Raw genomic sequence first — 12,275 nt, 5'->3', positions numbered from 1 at the left:
CGTTCTTAGAACATATTTGCAACATGAACTGTTATTTTCCTGTTTATTACTGTGAAGCTGCTTTGAAACTATCTGTATTGTATTAAGCGCTATCAATTTATTATAGCATTTCAGAAGAAAATGTCTCAAGCAGTGACACTTCTCATCAAACTCTTCCAACTATTGACTCAAGTGTCAGTTTTTATGGTAGGAGAAACACCAAATACAAAGTCGATATTCATCAAGTCAATTTGTGAGCAATAAAACATCCTCTTGAATTCAAACAAAGGACTACATATGTGAACTACATAGGAAACAACAACAAAACCCCAGGCTGTATTCCAAACTATTTGCACACTTTATTTCCCTGTGAGCGTGCTTGTGTTTGGCATGTTTGCACAAGGGTGTTGGTGGGTTTGATGCACTGGGTTTCCTGCATAGTTGTCAAGACACATGCAAACACAGCTGGCCTCCTGATTGACTCTCAGCAAAACTGACCCTCTACAAAATGGCGCCAAACGTGACCACACAAGTCCAGGGGGAGGGGGAATGGTTTCTGAGCTCATTTTGACGTCTTGAGCATGATACTGTTGTTCTTACCTTAGTCTAGGCTTATCTCTGGGTGATCCGAGGTTATCACAGCTTGGTGAAAAAGTGCATTCTTTACAGTATCCCTTAATACACAGCTAACAGGGCCATAACGTTCTCATATTCACGCAAAGTTATGAACAAACGTTCTTCCACTAACATTAATAAAATGTTCATTCAAAGGTCTTTAATAATGTTCTATTATTCATTATTCACATCATATACATCATTCATGGAACATTTTAGTTGGACGTTCATCTAACGTTTTTAGAATGCCACTAGTTGTTTTAGAATGTTGGAATAACATTCAAAAGTAACATTCCCATAATTTTTTGAAAAATGGAATTTTCCTGCAATTGTTAACTGTTAACTGGGTAAATTACCAAAATAGTCAATCCACAAACACTGAGCTTTCATTCCTGTGCTATGAGGCAAGTTGCATTAAAAACAGCTGCAGGAAACGCCGTAGACCGTGGGCACAGGTAGGAAATGCTGGTTATCGAGCCGTCGAGCATCTGTTCTTCCCGTCCGTAATGATATTCCAGGCTGTCCATCCATTTGTCCAGGGTACACCTGCTTTACTTGATTTTCACACCCATAAAAGAGGCTGTTTGGTGCTGTTTCCACTGCGTTGGCTTGTGCTGAAACTAGTCATTTAGGGCTGTTAAGGCTTATCTATTAAGGGTGCTATTAGAAACCGTTGAGTTCCATGAAATTGTTACTTAAAGTACTGGGTACTAAGCAAACCAAGATCAAGTATTTCCCCATAAAAAATCATTAAGAGAAATAATAATAAAAAAAATACAAAACAGACAATTGCTGACATTGAGTATTTGAAAATTAATGTGGATGGGAGCTTCGACAATTTGATCTTTATGGGTGCACTACGATACATTTTTACTTATAAAGTTTGTTCATATTCACTTATGAATTTCATTATTTTCTAAACAATTTTGAAAAGAAAAAGTATTTTTAAGAAAATGTACCATTATTGAGTAAAACATGTATTATTGAGTGAGAGCATAAGAAACAGAATTCAAAACTTTTTTTCCAGTAAGCAGAAAAAACAGAAGGATGAAATGCTTAAACCTGAAATTTTCCACCAAATCTGACTGTAACCGTTTAAAGCATATATGATATATAGGGTCAGATTGTGTGGGATATTTCAGGTTCATACCATTCATTCTTCTGTTTTTACATAGTGTTCTTAAACAGCAAAAACTATGACAATTTATAGAAGTAAACAATAAAGGACAAGCAAACAACAGCAATTTTCAGTTTCAACCCCAGATTGCGATAGAGAGGCTCAAGTTCACAGTGGCTGGGTTTCCATCCTGGGAAGTGACACTTTTCAAAGTTCGCAAAAAAAAAAAAAAAAAGTGAATTAGGTTTCCATCAAGTTGTTTGAGCGGATGACGGTGGTATTGGTAACACAGTAACCAACAGTACATAAAACACCATTAGCGGAAACAGACGATTAGTCACGTGGCTTTAATGTTCGCTACATCAGAATTTATTCGACAAATGTGTTTCCATCTCCCATTATTCACATTAACTCTATTTCGTACAAGTTTTTGTAATTTTTTTTCTTCTTAAAAATTTGGCATTTCTATCACTCCATCATGATACTTCAAAATGTGCATTAAAAAAATGTGATGGAAACATAGCTAGTGACAAAAGTGCTTGCAATAAAGTATTTTTGATTGCGGACTTAGAAAGTTTGAGCCATTGTTAAGATCTCTTCTGAAACTGAAACTCCAGAGATTAGTAGGGGATTTTTTTCTCAGCAGAAGCATCTGAATACCATCAAGCAAAGCATATTCTCTCCTATTGGAGGTTAATACTTTCAGATCCCAACTATTTAGTAGATTCCTCCAGTGGCATTATATAACCCACTTACTCTGCAATATCTCACGGCTTTAGATTTATGTGTTGGAAAATAAGCATCTTTGTGTTTGCTTTTAACATCTTCTTGCATGAATTGTGATGCCATTTTCACCTCAGCCATAAGGGGGGTCTGGTGGCCACTGAGACATATTTTCTGGGTCATTTTCAATGTAAACAACCAGCACTGGAGTGACTGAGATGTGGAACCGCTGTGTAAATAATCAGAGATTTGGAGCACGTCCAGGTTTATTATTGCTAAACTAATTGACTCCTTCGCTCTGGCTTTCTCATAGTTTCAACACCACCCTCTCTCCATCTCATTTAAAGAGAACCTATTATGCTTTTTAACATTTTCAACTTTCAACTTTGTGTAACTGTTGCTGTTTGAGTATGAAAAAGCTCTGCAAATTTCTCTGCAAAGTTATTTTCTATATCAGTGTCACTGTTTCTGAACTCCCTGAAACGCTTCCATTGTAGTCTTGAATTTTCCTCTGGGAACGAACACGTCACAATATTCCTCATTTAAATAATTCATACGCAGAATAAAGGGGCGGAGCCTGGTTGAGTTAGTTAGTAGTGTGTTGAAACTAGCAGTTATTGTAAAGGGCGTGGCATGTCTTAAGCACGCTCAAAGTGCTTGGCCAATCAGAACACACTGTTCCAGCTGACCAATCAGATTTCAGTAGGAGGGGCTTCATAGAGACAGGAACTAAACAGAGTGTTACTGACAGACTGGGAAGAGACAAGCTGAAACAATGTTTTTTAACATTCAAGCATGAAAACCAACTCTAGATAACCCCCAAAACAAAATCAAGACTAGTAAAAGGGCATAAAATGGCCTTTTTAAGAAAGTATTAGATGTATCACAAGCAAGTGTGAGGTAGCCACAGTTGATGGGCCACTAATAGCATTAAATACAAGGTGAGAAAACACACAATTCAGCTTCCAAATGCTGAAACCTTTGACAAAAGCTTCCAAAGAGTTAACGTCTGTGTAATGGACATATAAGAGACTTAAATGCTATCTCACTGGACTTAAGAGAGGAATGTGTGAGAGATCCTCAGCAGGGCGTTGTGCATGGTAAGGGTCACTGTCTGCAGTCAAATATAGTCAAAACATATCTGTTACCCTACTAAAAACCAAAAACGGACCTACAAGACCATACTTGGAACCTGATATCCACATTTGCATTCAAATTCACCCAAGTTTTGGGGAATGCACACTTCTACCGCAGCGGGACACATGCTGACAAAACATTTTCCCGAATGGAACCAGGTGTTTTGAGACCCAAACGCTGAAACAACATTGCAGATGATTATGAATCATTACTGGAACAAACTTACATGACAAGTTTACAGTCATGTTAAACCAAAAACATTCGGGGTGTACCAAGACAAGTTGGTTCCCTGGAGCACAAATAGTTATTTTAGCACGGCTCCCTGTGCACTTACTCTAGCGATTGGATTTGCGTTATCAAGAAGAACCCATGGAGATCAACGTCCTCCAATCTTCTAAATTAACTGCAGATGCGAAAGTTTCATCCAAGCCTGGAAGTGCACATCCGATCTGTAAAAGATTAACGACCAAATTAAGTAAGGAGTCAAAGTGTTTTTTCGTTCCCTGCATGAATGCCGTTTATCTGAATGAATCTGTGGTTTTTCTGAGGGTGTGAATGGATGTGTTCTCTCTGGGGTGGAGATGTGTTTGGACATAAGATGGTCCGTTAAAAACCACTGATGCAGACTATTTCTAATCAGGACCGGATATTTAGCAACCTCATGACCTTGTGATTCCTTGTGTTTTCTGAAACAGAAGACAGCTGTCGTTGGTTTAAGACAGCGTTTTGAAGGTGTGCCTTAAGTAAACTGGCTCAGTCTGACGTCCAAGACGTTATTACATCATATCTGATGATCTAGAACAAATTCAAATGAGTGTTAGTGCGCATTTAAAGGAACAGTGTAACTATAAATGTACAAAATCATTATAAACTCACCATCATGTTCAAAAGGAAAGATGTTGTGGATGTCAAAGCTGCTCTTTTCCGTTGATTCTTTTAAAAAGCAACCAAAGACGCAGCTATTCAAGCAGGCTTTTAGTTAGATGTGGGTTTTTTATGGTCTTTTGCTCCTGTTTTCCATTGTCTTTTAAAAAAAAAAATCCTATGCATTGTATTGTACTTTATTTGTATTGTATTACATTATGCTGTGAAGCACTTTGTGATTTTTATCTGTGAAAAGTGCTATACAAATAAATTTTACTTACTTACTTTTCCATACAACAAAAGTCAAGAGAACAAGGCTTTAAAAGGAACACCATAAAAAGTATCAAAAAAAGTAGTTCTCGCGATTTACACATGTCATCTGAAACCATATGGTAGCTTTGTGTGAGAAAAATCCTGACATTAAAGTAGTTTTTCATTGAAAATGTACCTCTCCATTATAGGGCTCTCATTTTTGCTCATTCAAATATTGGTGAAAATAAATGTGGCGCAACATTACAGACTCATAAGAAAACATTCAAATATGGCAGAAGACGCACCCGTTACACCAACATCAACAGAAGACCTCAACTAGTGATGTGACTCATTTTACCGATGACAACCAATTTGGGCAGGGCAGTTTGTATGTGTAATAGAGGATCCTCTGACCAACTTAATGCATCATATTAGAGATGTTGCACACACTTTTAATAAACACTTGCCTGGATTCTTTCCTACCTGTGGATACTGAGCGATTTGAACACTGTTTATCTCTCTTTCAATGTACAAAGTACACAACGTGAAAGAGAGCACCACTTAGAATAAGCAAAGTCTTTGGGTGTTAATGCGTTCAAGTCTTTAATTTTCCCAAAATAGCGTCAGAACGTTCACATCTTTAGGTTTTGGTATGGCTTCGTGCAGTAAATTCCTGCCGTTTCTTAGATTCCCGTACGACAGAATGTTTTATGTGCGCTCGAGAGTGCAAGACATGGTACATCTGAAATCCATTAGCACGGGGTGCAGTTCACAAGCAGGCGCTCCGAGCAGCTCTATTGGAATTCCAACTCGTTGCCAATTCCCTTTTCTTCCTTTACTCAACAATTCTAGCTTTGAGTAGGACCATGGATTTGCCTTCTGGGAACTTGTTGCAGTGTTTCTGAAACTCAGTCATCTTTGTCTGTCACGCACCTTCACTTGGTAATTTGAAGAAGCAATCACACATAACACGTTTTATCGAATTCTCGTTTTATCGAATTCTTCTCACGTGTGCAATTCCCAATTATGTCTCAAAGGCACGTGATTGTGTTTGGCATTGGAGCACGGCTTGGTTTGTTTTTATTTTTTCCGTTTTTACGGGATGACACGGTTTGAAAACAGCTTGTCTTTGTCCTTTGAAGTTGTGCATTCTTACCTTGCTACATCACTGGAGGTCTACAGCTGCCTCGAAGGAAGGTGAGGTTAGCATTGCTGAAACATATACATATAAAAAAGAACAAGGTGTTTAAGTCAAGAACAAAGGGTTCTCGAGGTGTTAAAGCACCAGAAATTAGAGTGATTAAGAGCTGGTTCCTAAAAATAGCAGTGAGTTTAGTGCTCCTCTGATGTTTGGGGAAACAAACAGAATGAAATTCAAGGACTTTATGAGAGATGGTGAATTCTTTCAACCGATGATCACAAAGTTCCTCAGTTCTTCACCCTTGTGTCATTCTAAACCTTTCCTCAAAAGAAGATGTTTAACACATTACACTTACATATTACACTATACTATTAACTATTCATTTTTAAGAGATGTCCTATATTGCTTTTGTAACTGTTCATCTTTCTTTAGTGTGTAATGTTGCTGTTTGAGCATTAAAAAGATCTGCAAAGTTATAAAGTCCCTCCAGTGGGAGTTATTCTCTATATCAGTGTCAGTGTTTCTGAACTCCCTGAAACGCCTCCATTGTAGTCTTAAGTTTTCTTACAGGAACATACAGGTCACAATATTCCTCATTTAAATAATGAATACGCAGAATAAAGGGGCGTGGCCTGGTTGAGTTAGTTAATAGTGTGTTGAAACTGGCGGTTATGGTAAGGGGCGGTACATTTCCCAAACAAACTCAAAGAGCTTGACCAATCACAACACACTGCTCCAGCCGACAAATCAGAGCACAGTGTGCTTTTCAGAAGGAGGGGCTTCATAAAGACAGGAACTAAACAGAGCGTTACTGACAGATTGGGAAGAGACGAGCTCCAACAATGGGGAATATGGGGAAAATAATCAATATTCAAGCATGAAAACCTGTTCTAGTAGAGCCCGGAAACAAAATCATGAGTTTGTAAAAGAGCAGTATATGGCCTCTTTAAAACATACATAAAGATTCTTTAATTTATACTGTCAAGTTGTTTCTTCCATGGCTTTAACCCCAGACCGCAGGGTTGCGAACAGGGAGCATCTCAAAACTGAGTCACGCTCCACCCTGACCCCTGCGGTCACCACCACAAACCTAGACCTTGACCCAGTCCAAACCTTAGTGACTCAATACTTCACAACATAAGGCATATTATGGTTATGCGAGTCAAGGCTACAACTTTTTTAACTACCCTAGATATGTCCGCCAAAGAAGAAACTCTCTGTAAACGGAACATATGTGCGTGCTTATAGCTTGCACAGAACTAATGTGCATAACATTCCCCATGTGGCTTAAATCAAACATCTTTCCAAAATAAATGACAGCGGTGTCTCGCTTCTCCCTCAGTTGTGATGCTCTTAGATGCACCGATAACAGATTTCAGCTGAGATCTTTCATATATCAGGACCTACAGAAGTATCTAGTTTCCTAACAAAGGAACCTCACAAAATGAAACGGTTGCTCAAAAAAATTGAAATCCTGACACAAAAAATGGAGAAACAATGACTCAGATGCAGAATCCGAATCGAAGCAGCATCGACAGTGAAATTGAGGCTTTACCATAGTAAAAACAACTGGATCATAATCTTGTTTGCCAAGTATTTGCCATCCCTAATCAACACACATCTCTAGGACAGACTCTAGCCGCAGCACAACACCACCTAAAATCCTGCTCGTAATTATTGCCTTTCTAACAAATATGCTGGCAAAAACACAAGCAATTTTAGTTAAAAAGTCCTTTAACGCATCTTGAGAACACATATTTAGATATTCTGAACTCTAAATATGGATTTACAAAAAAAAATGTTTATGTTCTCTGAACATTTAAAACATCCAGTTTTGAAAAGGGTTTAAAAACATTTTTTTCTTGGTTATGCGAAAGTTGCAGGAACATTCCATTTCGCAAACATTATTGGAATGTTACTTTTGAATATTCTCTGAGGGTTCTGAAACAAGAAGTAACATTTAAAAAATGTTAGACGAACTATAGCGTTTCAGAAAAAACCTTCCACGACCTATAAATGTTTTTGACTACGTTATTAAACACCAGATAACTGAATGAATGTTCTATTAATGTTAATGGAAGAACTAACTTTGAGAGACCCTTGCCAGAAAGTTCCCTGTTAGCAGGGATGCTTGCTAATTATTACATGAATCGAAAGCAGACAGTGTTTAGGATTTTCATGTTCATAGTCCCCGGAGTAACCCATGAGATTAGTCATAGAAAATGTCTCAATCTTCATCATCTTCCTGGAAAGACTCTGCGCCGCATGTCGCATCCTCTTTGGGCGCAAACATACTGTTCAACACAAACTGTCAGATGTTGAGGGGGAGTCAAAAGGAAAGGGAAACCGGGTTCAGCGCACAATGTGGTTCTGTTTAGGGGTGAGCCGTGTGGGTCTTGGAGAAAGACGTCTCTGCCAAGAACATTGCTCCTATCTCATTTCGTTGCAAACAATCCGAGAGCAAGGGGGATCGGAAAACACGCCACAAATCATTTCTACAACCATGTATTTTACATGACGTAGGCGATTTAATCACGAGATGTGCTCAAACACAGTTCCGCGCTGATTTCTTCCATTAACTTTTATGACATTGGGAACTAACTTATTTTAAGATAGTTTTTCCCATCTGAGAGATAAAATGAGCACAAATGAACGGCTGATGGAGGCTGTTCTTATAAATGCTCAGACAACAAAGGCATCTATGTTTTTCAAACCTGCGGACTCAGCAGTTCCAACAACGTTGTCACTCGCTTTGGGGTGCGCTCAGCTGTTGACCACCCAGGTGGCACGTCATCCTTTACAACCAATTAAAATTAGGGAAGCAAGAACGAAACAGAGTGAGAAAACAAAGCTTTTCATCTTGTTTTGCTAAAACTGAATTATTCACCCTTTTAATTGAGCCTGAATCACCTTCCATCAGATTTTGACTTTTAATATTGTATTTTGAGCCATAGCAATATATAAAGTTTAGAATAAGAAAGAACTGTAAAACAACTTTCGGCAACTTTTTTGCATGTTCTATGGAAATAAGGTTTGTATAAAACAAAACAACATGCAAATTCTTTATATGTGTGTGTGTGTGTGTGTGTGTGTGTGTGTGTGTGTGTGTGTGTGTGTGTGTGTGTGTGTGTGTGTGTGTGTGTGTGTGTGTGTGTGTGTGTGTGTGTGTGTAGGCTATATATTTGGACATTTTCATTACTTTTTCATTCATAATTTATAAAGCAACTCAGTTAATCAATCAATCAATCTACTACATCAATTCACTATTGTTTGCACTGTAGGAGAAATGTTGTAAATCATATACTTAACTTTTCTTTTTCATTCAGGCTTTCAGTCCTGTAAATATTGGTTGGTTGCAGTGCAGGAAGACAGTCAGTGGGTTCAAACCCCCTCCTCTTCAACCAAAGCACCTCCCCTCGACCTATCAGGGTAATTCACTTACTTTTCTCATTCTCACAAGGGCTACAGTGCACTTTTCCATTCAGGGAACATATCCCGTGACAATAACGGACTCCTCCAGGCATTCCAAGACATCTGAGGTATTTCGGCTTCAATCTCCTGATTATTTATGTATAAGTTTCAACGAAGCGCGCATTATATGCACCCCGATTTTAATTTAAAATGCAGGAAATATCGAATTGAAATGGGATTAAGGAGTTGGATACTTTGCAAAATTTCATTTGATGCAAAAAAAGACCTTGGTGACTTAAACCGGCGTTTATTTCCCTACAGTCTGTTTACCGGCTAACTCAATTAAAACTCGAATAAAGTTATTATTATGGTACACGACGGAAGAGAAATTAAATTTAAAGGTGAGAAAAGTTGTAAAGTTTTAACATATGAAAAAAACTTTAAATGAGATGATTAAAAATAGCAAACTTTAAACTGTTGAAACGCGTTACATCTGCAATTGTCCCATTGACGTTCGTGAAAATAGATTACAACAATTATCTGCGGAATATTGGAAGCCTTTTTAATGTAATCGCGAAATCTGTTTTGATGTGTGTAAGGCATCGTGAACGCCTTCGACTCAGTAAACTCAACTTTTTTCTTGCTACTTTTTTTATTTTCCTCACAAAGGAAACGCTCAGGTTCTGTCATTTTTCAACGTCATAATTAAAGTAGGCTACAAGATGTTGAACTGTGTCACCGTGTCTGACGTCATTAAGCGTGGAAAAGCGGACGATGTAATTCATAATACCTTCGAAAGATGATTGTTGTCATTGATGGGTTTTTTTCTTCTTTGTTCGCGTCTTGATTAGCACCGCCCACCTGAAAATTCCTCAGACTTTCCCTCTCAGATTAACCAGACCTGTCATCCTCAAATGAACTGTGATTTAACCGACTTTATCATAATCTTCTCATTAAACCAACTTTTATCAAGAAGACGCAGTTTTTGATGTAAAACTATATTGTATTCATTTTGCAGATGCTTTGATCAAAAGCTACTTTCCATTCAAAGTTCATCAGAATATAAATGTATGTACATATAATGTATAAGGTTGTTCCTCTTTGATGTTTTTTTTTTTTGATCACACAGTAGTTAGATCCACCAACTTAAAAAAACTCTTCAAACTTTCCTTCTCAGACTTACTACTAGACTGTCATCTTAGATAGAGTACTGTAATTTAACTAACTTCTCATTAAACCAACTTTTTAAGGCTTTGATGTTTGCAAAAGCAACTTACAGTGCAATAACGATATATATTTTAATATGGAAAACCATTAAAGATTTGTGGAGACATCCAGTTTACCTTTGTTGAAGAATGTCCTTATTAAGCAGTATGCCCACTTTGCAGAGGTTTTATATTTGCAGTTGTTCCTTAACATAAATATATCATTCTGAAAAGAAAATCGTAAAATCTCACTGTGTTGTTTTGCCACCCCCTTTCTGCCATGGCTCTAAATCTTTTGAGGCCCATTATTTACCCTAAAATCTTAGTTTTAATGAGCCGGTTGAGGACAAAACCAGGAGTCCAGTCTTGGCCAGGAGTTGGTTTTTTCTACAGCGAACGCACACTAAGACGGTCTAAATGGGCCTGTAAAAGGATGCTGGCTGGCGCTTAAAGTACCGTACAGTTTGCCTGGAATAATACTACACTTTATAAAAAAACTCCATCATCGACCGTGGGCGATTTAATGGCTAAATTTACGAGAGGGCACATTTGTTCGTATGTTCACTGTTCACGGAACGAGAATGAATATAAGAATGCAAAGGTAATAGTAAGCATTTTGTTTTCTCTATTTACAGCCTTCAGCCTGGAGTGCTCTTGGATCACACAAGTTCGCATCTGAAGAGCTCATTGGAAAGGAAGAGTTTTACTGTGGGTGAGGCACGTTTAACGGCGCTTAAGGAGTCGCACAGCAGGGGCCAATGGGAGTGTGGAAGCTGGCCAAGGTGGTGCTCGGATGGGCTGCGGTCTGGTGGGCCACAGTCTATTCAGTGCAAGCACAAGGAGATGGAGACATCCAGGCCAGCCGATTCACTGGAAAACCCGAGGGGGAGGTGCAACAGAGGGTCCGTCGGAGAGGCCAGGAGTCCCTCAGGGGGTAAGAGCTTTTTCAGTCACGTCCTGCTCCTGTTCTCTGTCAGTTTCATTCTTGAAGTGGACGTGTTAATGGTTCAATCATGAGGCGGAGGGTTTAACTCAGCTTTTATTACCAGAAATACAGAATAATCATTTCAGGGTCGGTGTATGTCATCCTAAAAGCTTGAATTCAAAGCTAGCATAAGTTTCTTCAGACAGTGCAATAAATGCCTTTTTTTGTTGCTGCAGTAGATTTCTGTTGCAACCTGCTGTGCTATTTGGGTTAGAGCCAAACTGGGTTGAAAGCACGATTGGTCCCTAAAAAAGCAACATGTGTTGGAGAGTTGTGAATCTGCTGTGAAGGAATTTTAAGTACTGAAATGCCTCAGTATGTTGGTCATGACAACAGGAGTGTCATTTCCTACTGATAACTTGCTGTTGAAAGACATTATTGTTTTTGGCTATTGCAAATTTTACGTCTACATAATTCCTAGAAAAATACATAGTGTTTTAGGTCTCAACTTTCTCCTGAAAGTTGAGGTAAACACACTTAAAAACATATTGAAAGCGGATTGATTGTGTGATAGATATTTTTTCAAGCCCTCCAGTGCCTCTCAAACTTTGCATCTGCATCTGTCTCCACAAAGCCTAAGCTGTGTATTTTTATAATTTTTGGGAAAACAATGGCTGTTTTGTGTTGCGCTGCCCTCGTATTTTTTGAAACGGTTGTTCCAATCATCCTCTCATCTGTACTACTCCCCTGCAAACTGCAACAGGAAATTAAGTATTCTGACTACTTGGGTGGGGGGGGGGGGGGGGGGGGGGGGGGCTCCAACAAGGGACATTTGTTTTCAAGGAGGTGAGAAAGAGCATTTCACAACAGAGACATGTCTCCAATTCATGGATCCTTATTTAATCA

The 12,275-nt window shown here is 38.6% G+C and overlaps 1 protein-coding gene across 1 annotated transcript in view; it reads left to right on the top strand.

The window, feature by feature from the left end:
- The first annotated feature begins 9,281 nt into the window (after window positions 1-9,281).
- fbn3 (fibrillin 3) overlaps window positions 9,282-12,275 on the top strand; it is an 80,861-nt gene continuing 77,867 nt past the window's right edge. Inside the window, exons 1-2 of the mRNA XM_077226003.1 lie at window positions 9,282-9,367; window positions 11,080-11,378. Coding sequence (XP_077082118.1) covers window positions 11,203-11,378 — 176 coding nt within the window. The 5' untranslated portion in view covers window positions 9,282-9,367; window positions 11,080-11,202. The remainder of the gene's footprint in view (window positions 9,368-11,079; window positions 11,379-12,275) is intronic.

The sequence above is a fragment of the Siphateles boraxobius genome, unplaced genomic scaffold (genome assembly GCF_051911475.1).
Source record: "Siphateles boraxobius isolate OS27281-9 unplaced genomic scaffold, OSU_SipBor_1 13, whole genome shotgun sequence".
In the NCBI taxonomy this organism is placed as follows: domain Eukaryota; kingdom Metazoa; phylum Chordata; class Actinopteri; order Cypriniformes; family Leuciscidae; genus Siphateles; species Siphateles boraxobius.
This window is presented reverse-complemented; position numbering and strand designations above follow the sequence as displayed.